General features: G+C 52.0%; 6 protein-coding genes across 6 annotated transcripts; 2 read left to right on the top strand and 4 right to left on the bottom strand.

Moving 5' to 3' along the window:
• Positions 1-990: 990 nt before the first annotated feature.
• Positions 991-2,530, bottom strand: LOC137446208 (mas-related G-protein coupled receptor member X1-like). The gene has a single exon (XM_068148599.1). It carries the CDS (start codon positions 2,516-2,518, stop codon positions 1,553-1,555), a length of 966 nt encoding a protein of 321 aa, XP_068004700.1. The 5' UTR covers positions 2,519-2,530; the 3' UTR covers positions 991-1,552.
• A 1,222-nt stretch (positions 2,531-3,752) lies between these two features.
• LOC137446167 (proto-oncogene Mas-like) lies at positions 3,753-5,041 on the bottom strand. The gene is made up of 2 exons (XM_068148556.1): positions 4,939-5,041; positions 3,753-4,762 (listed from the first exon to the last, which is right to left on the bottom strand). Exon 2 carries the CDS (start codon positions 4,716-4,718, stop codon positions 3,753-3,755), a length of 966 nt encoding a protein of 321 aa, XP_068004657.1. The 5' UTR covers positions 4,719-4,762; positions 4,939-5,041.
• Positions 5,042-6,090: 1,049 nt separating this feature from the next.
• On the bottom strand, positions 6,091-9,030 carry LOC137445947 (proto-oncogene Mas-like). Its single transcript, XM_068148139.1, has 3 exons — positions 8,848-9,030; positions 7,853-7,948; positions 6,091-7,681 (listed from the first exon to the last, which is right to left on the bottom strand). The coding sequence occupies exon 3, from the start codon at positions 7,629-7,631 to the stop codon at positions 6,666-6,668; it is 966 nt and encodes a 321-aa protein (XP_068004240.1). The 5' UTR covers positions 7,632-7,681; positions 7,853-7,948; positions 8,848-9,030; the 3' UTR covers positions 6,091-6,665.
• A 1,547-nt stretch (positions 9,031-10,577) lies between these two features.
• LOC137446166 (mas-related G-protein coupled receptor member X1-like) lies at positions 10,578-11,543 on the bottom strand. Its single transcript, XM_068148555.1, has one exon. It carries the CDS (start codon positions 11,541-11,543, stop codon positions 10,578-10,580), a length of 966 nt encoding a protein of 321 aa, XP_068004656.1.
• A 2,829-nt stretch (positions 11,544-14,372) lies between these two features.
• LOC137446207 (mas-related G-protein coupled receptor member X1-like) lies at positions 14,373-16,865 on the top strand. Its single transcript, XM_068148598.1, has 2 exons — positions 14,373-14,425; positions 15,717-16,865. The coding sequence occupies exon 2, from the start codon at positions 15,764-15,766 to the stop codon at positions 16,733-16,735; it is 972 nt and encodes a 323-aa protein (XP_068004699.1). The 5' UTR covers positions 14,373-14,425; positions 15,717-15,763; the 3' UTR covers positions 16,736-16,865.
• A 1,091-nt stretch (positions 16,866-17,956) lies between these two features.
• On the top strand, positions 17,957-18,931 carry LOC137446165 (mas-related G-protein coupled receptor member D-like). Its single transcript, XM_068148554.1, has one exon. It carries the CDS (start codon positions 17,957-17,959, stop codon positions 18,929-18,931), a length of 975 nt encoding a protein of 324 aa, XP_068004655.1.
• The last annotated feature ends 1,272 nt before the right edge of the window (positions 18,932-20,203 follow it).

Raw genomic sequence — 20,203 nt, 5'->3', positions numbered from 1 at the left:
GAGATTGACAATGGCTGCTGGAGACACCTGCTGTTCTTCAGCCTCCTTCTTCGTGTCTGAGGAGCAGATCTTGGACCACAGATCACACCCCCTGCTCAAGTGACTCCCCTCACAATCTCATCACATCGGTGACAGTTTCCCCTCACATGTCCCATGGACAGAGATCTTGTCAGCAGGACTTGGTCATGCCACCCCCTTCCTGCCCTCCTGCCATCCTACTGCATTGTCCCTCCATATCAGTGTCCCAGGGCCCACTGTGTGTACCTGATGCTGGACCAAGAGACCCTCCACTCTGGGCCATCATCTGTGTGTGGACATTGACAGCATAAGGGCTTCACCTGCTGCCTCTGGTGATACCTCCACCTGAGGAATAGCATCACAGCTTGTGTCTGTGGTTCCATAGGGCTGGAAATGGGACTTGAGCTGCAAGGGTCTTATCTCTGCAAAGCTCATGCATCAGCATGATGGAGACAGCTCACTTTGCTCTCTGTTTCTTTGTAAATTTCCAATTCTATTTATTTCTTTGTCCCTTTCTCTCTTTTTCTTTCATGCTCTCTTGCTTTTTCTTTCCTTCTTCTTTTGTCTTGCTCCCTCTCTCCCATTCTCTTTCACACAGTGTCATTCTCAGGTTCCTTCTCTTATTCTCCAAACTCAAGCTCACCCCATCTCTCACACCCCATTCCACTCATCCCACACCACACAACATCACCCCTGCCCTTACCAATATCTCCAGGCCTTTGGGCACAGCCCTGCCTTGCTTGATCAACACAGCTGGGGAAGGCTCCCCCTGGAACCCATGTGTCAGGCCTGCCCCAAGCAAGAGAGCCCCAAAACACCACAGATCTCATTTGCTCAGCCACAGCACACAGAGTTTCTGGTCTGCAGCCAGGGCAGGGATGAGCATTGCAGTAGGAAACACAGCCCTGCTACAGCCTCTTGTCATGACCTGGAAGGCAAAACGACACCAAGGGGCTGATGAACTGAGTTTATTAGATGGAACCCGGAGCAGAGGGAAAATGGGAGGGAAAAGCAGTGGGCAAAACACACATGCAAGAGAAGGGCTATCACCATTTCCCTGCCTTGAACATGGGAGCATTATCGCAGGAGCAGTTCCGAGTTTTTGGCGGTGGGGGGGAGCAGAGCCGAGCTTCGTAGCTTGTGTCCGGGCGGCAGGCAGCGAGCGGGGCCGGGCGGAGCGGCGTCGGCGGTGGGAGCGGAGAGGCGCCCGGTGGCTGCCTGCCGCGGAGCCCTCTGGACCCGCAGGCAGTGGCGAAAGGAGAGGTGCGGGGCCGCGCAGAGTAGGCAGTAAAGAGCGGCGTGAGAAGTGGGGAGGTGGAGAGCCGGGCCGAACCGAGGCTTCCTCTGGCCCCTTGCTCCCTCCTGCTTCCCTGGAAGTCTGCCCTTTTCCCCAACTCCTCCCATAGCCAGAGCTGTGCAGAGCGCCATGCCCACATCGGCCGTTCAGTAGCACTGTTTGAGGCAATGAAAACACCTGGAGTGGGACACCTGTGTGCCAGGTTCCACATCTCCAGGCCTCCTCGATAGCAGGGCTTCAGACTCTGGTCTCCATCACAGCATCCCCAGGCTCCTGGTTCCTCTCCTCACTCGTGGCTCCCTCTTCAAACAGCCTTAGCAAAGCAGCTCTGATGGAGCATTGGAACCGACGCTGCCAGCAGCTGCCCACCAGGAAGTAAATGACAGGATTGATGGAGCTGTTCAGTGAGGCCAGCAGAATCGAAGTATAAAATAGATGTGGATAAAAGTCAGAAATGAAACCCTCCACGCTGAAAGGAAACCCTAAGGCAACCAGGAAGAGGACACTGAGCAGGACAGCAACATAGAGTTTGCCTGGGTGTCGTCTCTGGGAGCCACATCGGAGTTTGATGAACAGGGCCAGGTTGGAAAGCAATGGGAAGAAAGAGAAGAGAACAAAATTCACAATGTTGAAAATATAAAGGATATGGTAATTCCCTGTACCAAGACCATAAGGAAGAAACACTGAGGAAACAAAGAGTATAGCGAGAGTCCAGAGCAACCCACACATGATGGCTGAGCAGTGCCTTGAGCGGTGGCACCGGTACCAAACTGGGAACAAAGCAGCCAGGCAGCGCTCCACGCTCATGGCTGTCAGCAGATACATGCCAGCCAAATAACAAAACAGGAACATAACGAACAGGATAGCATTAGCTAAGTGAAACTCTGTATAGTCAATGCAATAGACCCATGGAATAAAGTAGAGTGTAAATTTTGCAAGCAGGATGAGGAGCAGAGAGAAGTCAGCGATGGCCAGGTTCAGGACATAGACGGTGAAGGGATTCTTCTTCATGCGGAAGCCCAGGAGCCACAGGACCACCGCATTGCCCACAAGTCCACACACACAGATGCAAGTACAGACACAGGCAATTATAAGGATGTCATATATTGGACTTTTACACCAAATGTAATCGTAGTCTTCAGGTTCTGGATATGTTGTAATTGTGTATATTAGAGAGAGGTCTGTTGGGATGGTCTCCTCCATGGCTAGTGACCCTGCCCTGTGTGGCTGCCTTCTCTTTCTCCCACCACGTCCTAGGAGAGACAAAGAAGGAGAAGGAAACGAAGAACATTGCTATTCTCAGCATGTGCCATCTTTCCTCACGACCCCACACCAGCCCCAAGCTGCTTGATGAAAGACCCTGCACCTGTTATGACCAGTGCCCACCCATCCAATCCTCTCTCTGGAGAGGAGGCATTACTCACAATAAAGGTCTCCTACCACTTGGTGCTCCTGGAACAACGGTGGTGCTGCAAGAGTTCCAGCACACAAGGCCTCTGGAGCTTCCAGGCCTGACAGGACAAAGAGATTGATGAGGGCTGCTGGGGACACCTGCTCTTCAACCTCCTCCTTCATGCCCAAGGAGCAGATCTTTGCCCGCAGATCACATCCTGCGCTCAAGAGACTCCCCTCACAATCTCATCACATCAGTGACAGCTTCCCCTCACATGTCCCATGGATGATGATCTTGTCAGCAGGACTTGGTCATGCCACCATTTTTGTCTCCTCCTGCAATCCTCTTGTTTCACCCTACCACATGAGGGTCTCCATGCTAACAGTGTGTGCGCCTGCTGCTGGACCAGGAGACCCTCCACACTGGGCCATCACCAGTGTGTGTACATTGACAGCATAAGGGCATCACCTGCTGCCTCTGGTGTTATCTCCAGCTGAGGGGGAGACTCAGCTGTTGTGTCTGTGGTACCATAGGGCTTGAAATGGGACTTGAGCTGCAAGGGACTTAGCTCTGCAAACCTCATCCATCAGCATGATGGAGACAGCTCACTTTGCTCTCTGATTCTTTCTAACTTCCCAATTCTCTTTATTCCTTTGTTCCTTTTCTTTCTTTTTCTCCCTTTCTCTCCTTCTATCTCTCCATCGCTCTCTCCTGCAATCTCTTCTCAGGTTCCTTCTGTCTTTCTTCAAACTGAAGCTCACCCCATCTCTCACACTCAGTCCACAGCACCCATCACCACCTTTGGACTTGCCCATTTCTCCAGCACTTTGGGCACAGACCTGCCTTGCTGGCACAACAGTTCAGGGGAAGTCTACCTCTGGGTCCCACGTGTCAGATCTGCCCCAAGGAAGAGAGCCTGCAAAACACCACACAACTCATCTGCTGAGCCACAGGACACAGAGTTTATTGGCTGGGGACAAGGCAGAGATGGGCATTGCAGAGGGGAACACAGCACAGGCACAGCCTCCACATCTCCAGGCCTCCTTACCAGCTGGTCTCCATCACAGCATGCCCAGGCACCTGGCTCCTCTCCTCGCTCGTGGATCCCTCTTCAAACAGCCTTTGGAAGGCAGCTCTGATGGAGCATTGGAACTGGCAGCGCTGGCAGCTGCCCACCAGGAAGTAGAGGACTGGGTTGATGGAGCTGTTCAGTGAGGCCAGCACACAAGAAATATAATAAAATCGTGGATAAAAAACAGCAAGGAAAGTCTCCACACTGAAAGGAAACCCAAAGATGAACAGGAAGAGGACACTGAGCAGAACAGCAACATAGAGTTTGCCTGGGTGTCGTCTCTGGGAGCCACATCGGAGTTTGATGAACAGGGCCAGGTTGGAAAGCAATGGGAAGAAAGAGAACAGAACAAAATTCACAATGCATAAAACATAGAATATATATTTACAGTTTTCATCAAAAAAGCATGAAGTAAACAGCAAAGTAGCACAAAGTGCAGCAAGAGCCCAGAGCAGCCCACACAGGATGCCTGACAAATGCTTAGGGCGGTGGCACCGATACCAAAGTGGGAACAAAGCAGCCAGGCAGCGCTCCACGCTCATGGCTGTCAGCAGATACATGCCAGCAAAATAGCAGAACAGGAAGAGCACAAACAGGATAGAATTGATCAAAATAAATACATAATGGGAAATACAATATTGTGGTGACATAAAGTGCAAGGAAATGTTAACGAGCAGAACCAGGAGCAGAGAGAAGTCAGCGATGGCCAGGTTCAGGACATAGACGGTGAAGGGATTCTTCTTCATGCGGAAGCCCAGGAGCCACAGGACCACCGCATTGCCCACAAGTCCACACACACAGATGCAAGTACAGACGACTGAAATAATCAAGATGTCATAACTTGGTTCTTCACAGGGATCATAATCAAATTTCTGAGAAGCTGCAGGTGCAGGAGCTGTGCTGTTCAGAGTGTCCTCTGTTGCGATGGGCTTGTTCATGGCAAATGGCTCTGCCTTGGCTGACCACCTTCTCCCTTCACCTCCTGGGAGAGATGAAGAAGAAGGAAATGAGGGCCTGCAGACCTGCCAGCACTCACTGCTTTCCCCACAACTGCAAACCAGCCTCAGGCTTCCCTTGGAACAACTCCAACCCTGTTGTACCCAGGACAGGTTCCCATCCCTCCTGTCCTCTCCCCAGTCAGAAGGCTTCAGCACCTACCTGACTGCAACCTCTGACCTCTTGGTGCTCCTGGGAGCTGTGCAGCTGCTGCAGGAGTTCCAGCACACAAAGCCTCTGTGGAGCTTCCAGGCCTGACAGGACAAGGAGACTGGTGATAGCTGCTGGGGACACCTGTTCTGCTTCCTATGTGCCTGAGGAGCAGACTTCTGCCCACAGATTACATCCTGTGCTCAAGAGACTCCCCTCACAATCTCATCACATCAGTGACAGCTTCCCCTCACATGTCCCATGGATGATGATCTTGTTGGTAGATGTTGGTCATGTCACTCTCTTTGTCTCCTCCTGCTGTCCTCCAGGTTCATCTCACCATGCAGGGGTTTCTGGCTATCTGTGTGTGCCTGCTGCTAGACAAAGAGACCCTCCACACTGGGCCATCACCAGTGTGTGGACATCATACAGCATCAGGGCTTCACCTGCTGCCTCTGGTGAAAGTGCCCAGGTGAGGAATAGCCTCAGAGATTGTGTCAGTGATTCCATAGGGCTGGAAATGGGACTTAAGCTACAAGGCTCTTCTCTCTGCAAACCTCATCCATCAGCACGATGGAGACAGCTCACTTTGCTCTCTCTTTCTTTGTAAATTTCCAATTCTATTTATTTCTTTGTCCCTTTCTCTCTTTTTCTTTCATGCTCTCTTGCTTTTTCTTTCCTTCTTCCTTTGTCTTGCTCTCTCTCTCCCATTCTCTTTCACACAGTAACATTCTCAGGTTCCTCCTCTCTTTCTCCAAACTCAAGCTCACCCCATCTCTCACTCCCCATACCACTCATCCCACACCACACAGCATCAGCCCTGCCCTTGCCCATTTCTCCAGCCCTTTGGGCACAGCCCTGCCTTGCTTGATCAACACAGCTGGGGAAGGCTCCCCCTGGGACCCATGTGTCAGGCCTGCCCCAGGCAAGAGAACCCCAAAACACCACACATCTCATCTGCTCAGCCACAGCACACAGAGTTTCTGGTCTGCAGCCAGGGCAAGGATGAGCATTGCAGTAGGGAACACAGCCCTGCTGCAGCCTCTTCTCATGACCTGGTCCTCCCCTTCCCAAGCCTGGCCAGCAGCCGGTGCAGGGTAGCTGTGTTACGGTTCAAAGGATTCCCTTGGAGGAAAGGAAGGCAAAACGACACCAAGGGGCTGATGAACTGAGTTTATTAGATTGAACCCGGAGAAGAGAGAAAATCGGAGAGATAAGCAGAGGGCAAAACACACATGCAAGAGAAGGGCTATCACCATTTCCCTGCCTTGAACATGGGGGCATTATCGCAGGAGCAGTTCCGAATTTTTGGCGGCGGGGGGAGCAGGGCCGAGCTTCGTGGCTTGTGTCCGGGCGGCAGGCAGCGAGCGGGGCCGGGCGGAGCGGCGCCGGGGGTGGGAGCGGAGAGGCGCCCGGTGGCTGCCTGCCGCGGAGCCCTCTGGACCCGCAGGCAGTGGCGAAGGGAGATGTGCGGAGCCCTGCAGAGTAGGCAGTGCGGAGCGGCGGGGGAAGGGGGGAGAAGGAGAGTGGAGCATAACCGAGGCTTCCTCTGGCCCCCTGCTCCCTCCTGCTTGCCTGGAATTCGGCCCTTATCCCCCATTCCCCCCATACCCAAGGCTGTGCTGAGCGCCATGTGCACACCGGCTCTTCAGTAGCCCTGTTTGAAACAATGAAAACACCTGGAGTGGGACACCTGTGTGCCAGGCTCCACATCCCCAGGCCTCCTTGCCAGCAGGGCTTCAGACACTCGTCTCCATCACAGCATCCCCAGGCTTCTGGCTCCTCTCCTCACTCGTGGCTCCCTCTTCAAACAGCCTTAGCAAAGCAGCTCTGATGGAGCATTGGAACCGGCGCTGCCGGCAGCTGCCCACCAGGAAGTAAATGACAGGATTGATGGAGCTGTTCAGTGAGGCCAGCAGAATAGAGATATAAAATCGTTGTTGAGAATAGCCAGAAATAAAACCCTCCATGCTGAAAGGAGACCCTAAGACTACCAGGAAGAGGACACTGAGCAGGACAGCAACATAGAGTTTGCCTGGGTGTTGTCTCTTGGAGCCACATCGGAGTTTGATGAACAGGGCCAGGTTGGAAAGCAATGGGATGAAAGCGAACAGAACAAAATTCACAATGCTGAAAATATAAACAATATGGTAATTCCATGTACCAAGAACATCACGAAGAAACATTGAGGAAACACAGAGTATAGTGAGAATCCAGAGCAACCCACACATGATGGCTGAGCAGTGCCTTGAGCGGTGGCACCGGTACCAAACTGGGAACAAAGCAGCCAGGCAGCGCTCCACGCTCATGGCTGTCAGCAGATACATGCCAGCAAAATAACAAAAGAGGAACATAATGAACAGGATACCATCAGCTAAATCAAACTCCGCATAGTTAATACAATAGACCCATGCAATAATGTAGAGTGTAAATCTTGCAAGCAGGATGAGGAGCAGAGAGAAGTCAGCGATGGCCAGGTTCAGGACATAGATGGTGAAGGGATTCTTCTTCATGCGGAAGCCCAGGAGCCACAGGACCACCGCATTGCCCACAAGTCCACACACACAGATGCAAGTACAGACACATTCAATTATAAGGATGTCATATATTGGACTTTCACACCTCATGTAATTGTAGGTTTCGGGTTCTGGATATGTTGTAATTGTGTATGTTAGAGAGAGGTCTGTTGGGATGGTCTCCTCCATGGCTAGTGACCCTGCCCTGTGTGGCTGCCTTCTCTTTCTCCCACCACGTCCTAGGAGAGACAAAGAAGGAGAAGGAAACGAGGAACATTGCTGTTCTCAGCATGTGCCATCTTTCCTCACGACCCCACACCAGCCCCAAGCTGCTTGATGAAGGACCCTGCACCTGTTATGACCAGTGCCCACCCATCCAATCCTCTCTCTGGAGAGGAGGCATTACTCACCTGTGCAATAAAGGTCTCCTACCGCTTGGTGCTCCAGGGAACACCAGTGGTGCTGCAAGAGTTCCAGCACACAAGGCCTCTGTGGAGCTTGCAGGCCTGACAGGACAAAGAGATTGATGATGGCTGCTGGAGACACCTGCTCTTCAACCTCCTTCTTTGTGCCTGAGGAGCAGATCTTTGCCCACATGTGATCATCCCGAGCTCAAGAGACTCCCCTCACAATCTCATCACATCAGTGACAGCTTCCCCTCACATGTCCCATGGATGATAATCTTGTCAGCAGGACTTGGTCATGCTATCCTCTTTGTCTCCTCCTGCTGTCCTTCTCTATTTCTTTTTCTCCCTTTCTGTCTTTGTATCTCCCCATGTCTCTCTCCTGCAATCTCTTCTCAGTTTTCTTCTGTCTTTCTCCAAACTCAAGCTCACCCCATCTCTCACTACCTGCACCACACAACACCATCACTGCCATTACTAATTTCTCCAGCCCTATGGACACAGCCCTGCCTTGCTTGATGCCTTCTTTGGGGAAGGCTCTCCCTGGCACCCATGTTTCTGAAAATATAAATGATATGGTAATCCCTTGTACCAAGAGTATAAGGATCACCACATTGCCTACAAGTCCACACACACAGATGCAAGTCAAGAAACAGGCAATTATAATGATGGCATAACTTGGTGGTTTACACCTAATGAAACTGTAGTCTCCAGGTTCTAGATATGTTGTATTTGTTTATATTAGAGAGAGGTCTGTTGGGATGGTCTCCTCCATGGCTAGTGACCCAGCCCTGTGTGGCTGCCTTCTCTTTCTCTCACTATATCCTAGGAGAGGCAATGAAGGAGAAGGAAATGAGGAACATTGATGTTCTCAGCACTTGCCAACTTTCCTCATGACCCCACACCAGCCAAAATTGCTTGATGAAGGACCCTGCACCTGTCATGCTTATGACCAGTGCCCACCCAACCAATCCTCTCCCCGGAGAGGAGGCATCACTCACCTGCACAGTAAAGATCTCCTACTGTTTGGTGCTGCTGGGAACAGTGTTGCTGCTGCAGTAGCTCTGGCACACAGGTCCTCTGTGGAGCTTCCAGGCCTGACAGGACAAAGAGATTGATGATGGCTGCTGGGGACACTCGCTCAGCTTCAGCTTCCTTCTTCGTGCCCAAGGAGCAGATCTTTGCCCACAGATCACATCCCGTGCTCAAGAGTCTCCCCTCACAATCTCATCACATCAGTGACAGCTTCCCCTCACATGTCCCATGGACGGAGATCTTGTCAGTGGGACTTGGTCATGCCACCCTGTATGTCTTCTCCTGCTGTCCTCCTGTTTAATCCCACCACATGAGGCTCACCCTCCTAACAGTGTGTGTGCCTGCTGCTGGACCAAGAGACCCTCCACACTGGGCCGTCACCACTGTGTGAACACCAACAGCATAAGGGCTTCACCTGCTGCTTGTGGTGAAATCCCCAATGGAGGAATAGCCTCAGAGATTGTGTCTGTGATTCCATAGGGCTGGAAATGGGACTTAAGCTACAAGGCTCTTCTCTCTGCAAACCTCATCCATCAGCACGATGGAGACAGCTCACTTTGCTCTCTCTTTCTTTGTAAATTTCCAATTATCTTTGTCTCTGCCCCTTTCTTTCTTTTTCTTTCATGCTCTCTTGCTTTTTCTTTCCTTCTTCCTTTGTCTTGCTCGCTCTCTCCCATTCTCTTACACACAGTGTCATTCTCAGGTTCCTTCTCTTATTCTCCAAACTCAAGCTCACCCCATCTCTCACTCCCCATACCACTCATCCCACACCACACAGCATCAGCCCTGCCCTTGCCCATTTCTCCAGCCCTTTGGGCACAGCCCTGCCTTGCTTGATCAACACAGCAGGGGAAGGCTCTCCCTGGGACCCATGTGTCAGGCCTGCCCCAGGCAAGAGAACCCCAAAACACCACACATCTCATCTGCTCAGCCACAGCACACAGAGTTTCTGGTCAGGGGCCAGTGCAAGGATGAGCATTGGAGTAGGGAACACAGCCCTGCTACAGCCTCTTCTCATGACCTGGTCCTCCCCTTCCCAAGCCTGGCCAGCAGCCGGTGCAGGGTAGCTGTGTTACGGTTCAAAGGATTCCCTTGGAGCAAAGGAAGGCAAAACGACACCAAGGGGCTGATGAACTGAGTTTATTAGATGGAACCCGGAGCAGAGGGAAAGTGGGAGGGAAAAGCAGTGGGCAAAACACACATGCAAGAGAAGGGCTATCACCATTTCCCTGCCTTGAACATAGGGGCATTGTCGCAGGAGCAGTTCCGAGTTTCTTGGCGGCGGGGGGAGCAGGGCCGAGCTTCGTGGCTTGTGTCCGGGCGGCAGGCTGCGAGCGGGGCCGGGCGGAGCGGCGCCGGCAGTGGGAGCGGAGAGGCGCCCGGTGGCTGCCTGCCGCGGAGCCCTCTGGACCCGCAGGCAGTGGCGATGGGAGAGGCGCGGGGCCCTGCACAGTAGGCAGTGAGGAGCAGCGAGGGAAGGGCGGAGGAGGCCACCGAACCCGAGCGGCTCCTGCTCATTCCTGCTCCCTCCTGTTTCCCTGGAAGTCTGCCCTTTTCCCCTACTCCCTGCACACTCAGGGCTGTGCAGAGCGCCATGTGCACACTTCAGTAGCACTTTTTGAGGCAATGAAAACACTTGGAGTGGGACATCTGTTTGCCAGGCTTCACATCTCCAGGTCTCCTCGCGAGACATGTCTCAGACGCTGGTCTCCATCACAGCATCCCCAGGCTCCTGGTTCCTCTCCTCACTGGTGGCTTCCTCTTCAAACAGTCTTCGGAAGGCATCTTTAAGGGAGCATTGGAACCGGTGCTGCCGGCAGCTGCCCACCAGGAAGTAAATGACAGGATTGATGGAGCTGTTCAGTGAGGTCAGCAGAAAAGAAATATAAAATCGATTTGGATAAAAGTCAGAAATGGAACCCTCCACGCTGAAAGGAAACCCTAAGACAACCAGGAAGAGGACACTGAGCAGGACAGCAACATAGAGTTTGCCTGGGTGTCGCCTCTGGGAGCCACATCGCAGTTTGATGAACAGGGCCAGGTTGGAAAGCAATGGGATGGAAGCGAACAGGGCAATATGCACAATGTTTAAAACCTTGAATACTTCAGCACAGATTGCAGTAAAAGCACAATTCAGAATCAGCAGCAGAATAGAAACTACAGCAAGAGCCCAGAGCACCCCACACAGGATGCCTGACAAATGCTTAGGGCGGTGGCACCGGTACCAAACCGGGAACCAAACAGCCAGGCAGCGCTCCACGCTCATGGCTGTCAGCAGATACATGCCAGCAAAATAGCAAAACAGGAAGAGAGGGAACAGGATGGCACTGGCTAATTCCAACTCATACTCCTCTATACAAGAGACCCATGAAATAAAGTACAGCATGAATTTTGCAAGGAGGATCAGGAGCAGAGAGAAGTCAGCGATGGCCAGGTTCAGGACATAGATGGTGAAGTGATTATGCTTCATGTGGAAGCCCAGGAACCACAGGACCACCGCATTGCCCACAAGCCCACACACAGAGGTGCAAGCGAAGACACCAGTACTTATCAAGATGTCATCACTTGGTTTTTCACACCAAAAATAATAAAATTCTTCAGGTTCTGGGTATGTTGTAGTCAGGCAGGTTGGAGAGAGGTCTGTCGTGATGGTCTCATCCATAGTGAGTGACCCCGCGCTGCGAAGCTGCCTTCCCTTTCTCCCACCACGTCCTCAGAGAGACTAAGGAGAAGGAAATGAGGAACGTTGCTGGTCTCAGCACCTGATACCTTTCCTTACTATGCCACACCAGCCCCAAGCTGCTCAATGAAGGACCCTGCCAGCAGTCATGCTTGTGACCAGCGCTCACCCATCCAATCCTCTCCCTGGACGGGAGACAACACTCACCTGCTCACTTATGGTCTCCTACCTCTTAGTGCTCCTGGGAACTGTGCTGCTACTGCAGGAGCTCTGGCACACAGAGCCTCTGTGGAGCTTCCAGGTGTGACAGGACAAAGAGATTGGTGATGGTAGCTGAGGTCCCCTGCTCTGCTTCAGCCTCCTTTTTCATGCCCAAGGAGCAGACCTTCACCCACAGATCATGTTCTGTGCTCAAGAGATTCCTCTCACAATCTCACCACATCAGTGACAGCTTCCCCTCACGTGTCCTGTGGACAGTGATCTTGTCAGTAGTATTTGGCCATATCATTGTCTTTGTATCCTTTGTATCCTCTGCTCTCTTCCAGATTCATCTGAGCATGTGTGTATATCTGGTCATCCAAGGCTTCTAGTTCTCCCTTATGGGTACTTCACCCTCTCACAGTCTTCTTCAAAATGAATGCCTAAACATGGAACATGCTGCTAGTATCTTTGGTATCACCTCTACACCACAGGAGACAACCTGTGCTGAGATAAAAGCAAACAAAACATTTAGCTTGGAGGCTAAGGAAAGGAGACAACCATCATGTCAGTGAGGAATGATGCTGGCCAGGTGGTTCAATACAAAGAGGGGAGTGTGTGAGTGGGACATTATCCCAGAGCAGGAAGGTTTGGGGACAGTTTTGTGAAGTAATGTTCTCCCCTGTTACTTCCCAGCAGCATTCCTTGGCTGCATGGGGAAAGCTCCACCAGTCAACACAGGAGGCAGAAAGCTGACAGAAACCAGCTAGTGACCCTCAACCATAGGAAACCACTGCTGGGCGGCTGGGCAATGGCATGAGGGCTTTTTTCAGTGCCCACTGAAGTTGTGGAGGCTTCAGATTTGGAAGTGTTCTGAACCAGGTTGGATGGGGCCTTGAACAACCTCATCTAGTGGCAGGGAGTTGGACCTAGATGATCTTTAAGGTCCCTTCTAATCCAAACCAGTTTGATGGTTCTGTGAAATGTTTGTCACAGTAGAGGTGAAGAAAGAAAAAGAGATGTTGTCACTGAAGGACAAGGAAGAGCTGGGCTTTGTAGGCTCAGACCTGTGTAAAAGGGGAATGAAGGGACTTCGTCTGCTGAATTATGATTGAACAATATCACACACTAAAGCATCCATGTAAGGCACTGATTCTCTCTTCCAAGACCCTGAGGGCAAGAGCCAGCCTTATTTGCTTTGACCCCACCCGTTCAGCCCCTGCTTATGGGACAAGAGGCTCTGGTTAGAGCCTGTCCTGAGCAAGCAGGTTTTGCAGGAGGAATTTTTGAGGAATTGCATCTATCTGAAGACCTGCCTCCATCTTCTTCTTCTGGATGGACCTTGAGTCTATACTCCAGCCTTGTTTCAACTCTGTCTTTGGGTCCAGCTCCTACAGCTTCAGGCTGGACTCCCTAAACAGACTGTGGACCTTGTTCCTTACCATGTGTTCACCACATGAAATCAAAATCATCCCTGGAGGACACCAGACTCGGGGATGACAAGCATAGGCAATAACTCCCAAGAAGAGGTATTTGGAAGAAGGAAAAGACACTGAAGAGGGAGAGGAAAGAAGCAAGGAAAATGCCAGTCCCTGTGGTGCTAAAGGATGAGCTTGTATGACAGGAAACCCTTGTAGATAAAAGCACCCCATGAAGTGTAATCTGAGAGGAGACCTGCGGGTGTCAGAGACGCGATTAGAGGCAGTGGGCAAAGCTCTCGTGCTGCTCCCTGCGTGGACACTGGTCATTTCTCACGGCAAGTGGAGAGGAGGCCACTGCTCCCCCTCATGGGCTAAGGGGACTCTGATGCTATCCAAGGGCCAGAAGTGGTTTCTGCACCTGGCTGCTCTCCTACTTTGTCACTTCCTCTTCAGTCTTTGGAAGGCAAATCTGATGGAGCATTGGAAACAGTGCTGCTAGCAGCTCCCCACCAGGAAAGGAGGAAAGGAAAGGGCAATGGAAAAAATAATGGTAAAGTTCAGGAGAGAGCAAAGGGAGCTGTCTCCATGGATATGAGGAGTGAGGTTTGCAGAGACAAGAGTCTTGCAGCTCAAGTCCCATTTACAGCCACATGCAACCACAGGCACAAGCTCTGAGGAGACTCCTTGCCTGGGGACTTTCACCAGAGGCAACAAGAGAAGGCATTATGCTCTTTATGTGCACACGTGATGGTGATGGCCTGGTGTGGAGGGTCTCTTGATCCAGCAGCAGGTACATAGAGTAGTACCCACAAGCCACTCACATTGTGGGATGAAGGTGGAGGAGGGCAGGAGGAGACAAGAGTGATGTGGCCACGTGATGTGTGGGTCAGGGTCTGCTCCTCATGCATGGAGAAGAAAGCTGAAGTGGAGTGGGTGTCCCCAGCAGCCATCACCACCCTTCTTTTCCTGGCAAACTCCCCAGAGGGTCTGTGCCATGGAGCTCCCGCTGGGCAGGCACCAGGAAGCAGGAGTCCAGGGACTGTAGTGGTTTCAGCTGGATCGTCTCTGCTACCCCACTGTGGCCACCGTTGTGCGTGGCTGCCGCGCTGCGTGAGGCTCGCAGCGTGTTTTGCCCTTGGGGCGTTCCTCGCTCCGGGCTTAGCTGCTCTTGTGCCTTTCGCTTTCGCTTTTGTGCGGGGCTTGGAGCGGTCTGCCCGTGGCGCAGGGACCTCCGCAACCCATCAGGTATTTTGCTTCTGTTTCTTTCCCGTTATTTCTCCCTCCTACCCCCTCCCCTCCACTGCTCCCACCCCGGTCTGTCTTGTGTGATCCGATAGCCCTGCAAGAGAGCAGCAAATTTCCATTGCTCTGCACTGAATCTCTGCCTGCAGCCCTCTTGTTTATCCCCTACCAGCTGCGGGGAGAGACGGGAGGAGGAGCGAGGGAGGGGAGGGTGTATTAACCCCTTACAGGGACGAATAGGTGGGAGATGCTTCCTGGCTAGGGAGAGAACTGGAGGGGTGGGAGCCTGTCCTGGGCACAACATTGGTTGAGGTCCTTCGTGGGGATGCCTGGGGCTGGCCTGGGATCATGGTCCGGATGTTAGGAGCAGATGTTAGTCAGTTAGAGGGTAGAAAGGCTCTGCAGAGGGACCTCGACTGACTGGACAGATGGGCAGAATCCAATGGGATGGCATTCAACAAGTCCAAGTGCCAGGAGCTGCACTTTGGCTACGGCAATCCCATGCAGAGCTACAGGCTGGGGTCAGAGTGGCTGAGAGCTCCCAAACAGAGAGGGACCTGGGGGTGCTGATCGACAGCCGCCTGAATATGAGCCAGCAGTGTGCCCAGGTGGCCAAGAAGGCCAAGGGCATCCTGGCCTGCATCAGGAATAGTGTGGGCAGCAGGAGCAGGGAAGTCATTGTGCCCTGTGCTCAGCACTGGTTAGGCCACACCTTGAGTACTGTGTCCAGTTCTGGGCCCCTCAGTTTAAGGACACTGAAACACTTGAAGGTGTCCAGAGAAGGGCAACAAGGCTGGGGAGAGGCCTTGAGCACAGCCCTGTGAGGAGAGGCTGAGGGAGCTGGGATTGCTTAGCCTGGAGAAGGGGAGGCTCAGGGGTGACCTCATTGCCCTCTACAACTACCTGAAAGGTGGTTGTAGCCAGGAGGGGGTTGGTCTCTTCTCCCAGGCAACCAGCACCAGAACAAGGGGACACAGTCTCAAGCTGCGCCAGGGGAGGTTTAGACTCGAGGTGAGGAGGAAGTTCTTCACCGAGTGAGTCGTTCATCATTGGAATGTGCTGCCCAGGGAGGTGGTGGAGTCACCGTCCCTGGAGGCGTTCAAGAGGGGATTGGACGTGGCACTTGGTGCCATGGTCTAGTCATGGGGTCTGTGTTGATAGGCTGGACTCGATGATCCTCGAGGTCCTTTCCAATCTAAGTTATACTGTGATACTGTGATACTGTGATGGTCAAAGAGACAAGCACTGACAATAGGAATGTGTTCCGTTTCTTTCTCCTTCTTGTCTCTCCTAGGAGGTGGTGGCAGAGGGAGAAGGCAGCCACGCAAGGAAGGCTCATTCATGGAGGGGACCATCACAACAGTCGCCTCTCTGAGCAACTTGACTCCTGAATATGTGGACTATGGGGAAAATACTGACCACACCTGCTTTATATTACTTGAATTGAAGGCAATGGCTGTTGTGTGCATGGGGGTTTCTCTCTGTGGACTTGTGGGGAATGGCTTAGTCATGCGGCCCCTGGACGTCCATGGGAAGCAGAACTGTTTCGCTCACAGCATCACACAACTTGCTTTTCTTGACTTCATCATGCTCCTCATCTGTATTCTGCTCATGTTGGCCGCCTTGAGCTTACCTGCATTTTGTCTTTATGATTCAATTTCATCATACTTAAATGTGGTATATTTTGCTGGAGTTCTGTGCCAGCTGTTTGGCCTCAGCAGCCTGGGTATGCTGGCTGCAGTGAGTGTGGAGCGGTGCCTGGATGTTTTGTTTCCAACGTGGTACCGCCGCTGCTGCCCAGAGTCCTTCTCTCTCATTGTGCTTATCGTGCTAGCAATTATGAATATACTTTTTTATTTCCTGAGGATTCTTAACCCTACCTTTGCTAGAAGCTATGCTGGAGTAGTTATTGCCATCTGCACCATTTTGTCATCACTGATGCTGGTTTCCAGCCTGGCCCTGTTCATCAAACTCCGATGCGGCTCACAGAGGAGACCCCCCAGGAAACTCGACGTTGCTGTCCTGCTCAGCGTGCTCTTCTCCATTGCCCTTGGTATTCCTTTCATTGTAGAGGTTTCTATCTATCTTCCCCATTCCTATGCATTATTTCCAGAAATTACATCAATGACATCTTTTCTGCTGGCCTCACTGAACAGCTCCATCAGACCAGCCCTTTATTTCCTGATGGGCAGCTGCCAGCAGTGCCGTCTCCAATATTCTATCAAAGTCGCCTTCCAAAGAGTGTTTGAAGAGGAAGCCACAAGTGTGAACCGCCAGGTACCTGGGGATGCCGTGGTGGAGACTGGTGTCTGAAGCCCTGTTGGTGAGGAGGCCTGGAGATTTGGAGCCTGGCTGACAGGCTGTGCCTGTGCTGCGTTCCCCACTGCAATGCTTGTCCCTGCCCTGGCTGCAGCAAATAAACTCTGTGTCCTGTGGCTCAGCAGAGGAGTTGTGTGGTGCTGTGGGGCTCTCTTGCCTGTGCCCAAAGGGTTGGAGAAAGGGGCAAGTCCAAAGGTGGTGATAGGTGCTGTGGACTGGTGGTGTAGAGTGTGAAAGACAGGGTTGAGCTTGGTTGAGTTTGGAGAATGAGAGAGAAGGAAACTGATAAAGAAAGTGTGTGTGTGAGAGAGAGAGAGAGAGAAAATGAGGAAGAAATGGAATGAAAGCACAAAGAAAAAAAGAGACTTGGAAATTTAAAACAAAAAAGAGAAAACTGAGCTGTCTCTGTGGTGCTCCAAGCTGTCCCTTGTCTCTCCATGAGGTTCTCAGAGACAAGAACCTTGCAGATTAAGTCCCATTTGTATGCCTTTTGGAACCACAGACACAGCCTCTGAGGCTACTCCTTACCTGGGGACTTAGACCAGAGGCAGCAGGTGAAGCCCTTATGCTCTTGATATTCACACACTGGAGATGGCTCATTGTGGAGGGTCTCCTGCTCCAGCACCAGGTGCACATAGTCCATGGGAGAAGCCCCTCACATGTGGAGCAAAGCTGGAGGGTAGCAGGGGAGAGAAATGGGTGATGTGTCCCACTGCTGCTGACAAGATCTCTGTCCATGGGACATGTGAGGGGAAGCTGTCACTGATGTGATGAGATTGTGAGGGGTGAGTCCTGACCACAGGACTTGATCTCTGGGCAAAGGTCTGTTCCTGAGGCAAGAAGAAGGAGGCTGATGCAGAGCAGGGTGCAGCCATCACCACCCTTTCGCCATTGCCACACCTGGAAGCTCCACAGAGGCTGTGTGTGCTGGAGCTCCTGCACTGTTCCCAGGAGCAGCAGGAGGTAGGAGGCTGGGCATCAGCAGGTGGGGGATGCCCCCTGGCAATGGGGATACTGGAGAAATGGGAACCTTTCCTGGGCACAACATTGTTTGAGGTCCATCCTGGGGCAGCTTGGGGCTGGCATGGGGTCATGGGGAAAGATGACAAGTGCTGAGAATACCAAAGCCCCTCTTGTCCTTCTCCTTCCCTGTCTCTCCTAGGAGGTGAAGGTGGGAGAGGGGGAAGGCAGCCACACAAGGCAGGGTCATTCACCATGGAGGAGACCATCACAGCAGACCCCTCTCTGAGCAGCTTGACTTGTGGATATGTGGAAGATATCAAATACAACTGCTCGAGGATACCCAGTGCTCTGATGGTGTTTGCTGCTGTGTGCATGGGCATTTCTGGCTGTGGCCTTGTGGGTAATGGCTTAGTTGTGTGGTTCCTGGGCTTCCACACAAAGCAGAACCCTTTCACCACCTACATCCTACATCTAGCTATTGCTGACTTCTCCCTAACCCTCCTGTTTTTTCTGCTCATGTTGGCCACTTTGAGCTTCACCGTGGTTTGTCTGTATCATTTTTTCCCTTTCTACAAAGATTTTGTATTTGCAGTTGAATTTCTGTGCCATTTCTTTGACCTCAGCAGCCTGGGTCTCCTGACAGCCCTCAGTGTGGAGAGATGTCTCTCTGTTTTGTTCCCAAGCTGGTACCAGAGCCACCGCCCAAAGAACTGCTCAGGCATTGTGTGTGGGGTGCTCTGGGCTCTTGCTGGACTTTTTGTTTCCTCCATGTGGCTTAGCTCTACCTTTGCTGGAAGCTATGAGATGACATTTGATGGTGTAGACATCACAATTTCCATCATTTTCTCATCAGTGATGTTGGTTTCTGTCCTGGCCCTGTCCATCAAACTCCGATGTGGCTCACAGAGACGACACCCAAGGAAACTTTCTGTCACTGTCCTGCTCAACGTGACCTTCTTCTTGTTTGCCCTTGCTATTCTTTTCGGTGTAGAGGTTTTTCAGAGTGTTCCCATTTCACATGAATTATTTCCAGAAGTTACATCTTCTCTGGTGGCTGTGCTGAGCTCCAGCATCTATCCAGCCCTTTACTTCCTGCTGGGGAGCTGCCGGCAGCGCCGCTTCCAGTGCTCCATCAGAGCTGCCTTCCAAAGGCTGTTTGAAGAGGAAGCCACAAGTGAGGAGAGGAGCCAGGTGCCTGGGGATGCTGTGATGGAGACCAGTGTCTGAGACCCTGCCGGTGAGGAGGCCTGGAGATGTGGAACCTGGCAGACAGGCTGTGCCTGTGCTGTGTTCCCCACTGCAATGCCCATCCCTGCCCTGGCCCCAGCCAATAAACTCTTGTGTCCTGTGGCTCAGCAGATGAGTTGTGTGATGGTTTTGGGTGCCTGTTGCCAGGGAGGACACCAACACAAGAAGCTTCTGTCTTGTTTCATGAATCCTTGTATGATGGAGTCCCTGGGATGTCTGGCTCTGTATGTTTGGCTCTCTACACTGCAGGGTGGTTTTCATTTGGACTCCCCAGGTGTGATCTTTGCTGCAGCTGTCAGCATCTACCTCCTGACAGCAACCAGGATGGTAGGGTATTTCTCTGTCCTCTTCTCAACCTGCTATCAATGCCACCTCCTTCACCACCATTTCTCAGGTGCTGTTTTGGGGGAGCTCTGGGCCTCGCTTTGCCTTTTCATCTGCTCAGCTTCTCTTTGTTGCAAGTTTTACCTAAGGGCTGGCTGAGGCAATGTATTCAGACCTTTTGAGTTCCCTCATACTCTCCACCCTGCCACTGTTGTCAAATAGTTCTACTCACCAAACCCCAGTATTCCTCACCCAGGTGTCCCCCAGGATGCTGTACATAGAGCTTCTCACCAGCTGCTTCTTCATCTTTGCTGTCCATTTAACTGCCAAGCAAGTTTTGGAAGGCTCATTCATTGGACACAATGAACTCAGGAGGAGTGTCTGAGCCCTATGCTAAGCATAGGAGAGATGAGTGTTGGTATGGCAAAGATGACCATCTGCATTGGGATGCAGATCAAAGAGGTGCCAGGATGGCTTGGAGGAAAGGGGCAACAGGAACAGGATGAAGTCTTTGCAGGACAAAGGATCTGCTTGGACAGGACAGATGAAGAAATGTATCTCCAAAGTGCTAAATCCCTGTGTGTAGTTGGGTGAGTCACACAGGGGCTGGCCCTGCTCCTTCTGGAATCCCTGGAGGAATTGTTATCCACCTGCAGCTGTGAGATGCCAGACTAACAGCTGGAATTAGCTCTTCTAAAAGAAACTTGGCTTCTCTGCCCCTTTTCAGCACATACTGCCTTGAAGGTCTCCTCTGTCTTAAATAAAATGTTATTTCTCAGCTCCAGTCCCCATTTTCTGTCTCCCTTTTCCTCTCTGTTTCTTTTCATGCGGATTTGTCTCGTGCCTAGTGCAGTCTTCATCAGTAGTTCAGTTTCCTCTCCACATTGTGCAGTCAGCGTTTCTGGTTCTTCTCAGCTTCTGACTTTT

This window comes from Melanerpes formicivorus, unplaced genomic scaffold (genome assembly GCF_026170545.1).
Source record: "Melanerpes formicivorus ecotype bairdi unplaced genomic scaffold, bMelFor1.0.p_v2 SCAF_16, whole genome shotgun sequence".
NCBI classification, from domain to species: Eukaryota; Metazoa; Chordata; class Aves; order Piciformes; family Picidae; genus Melanerpes; species Melanerpes formicivorus.
This window is presented reverse-complemented; position numbering and strand designations above follow the sequence as displayed.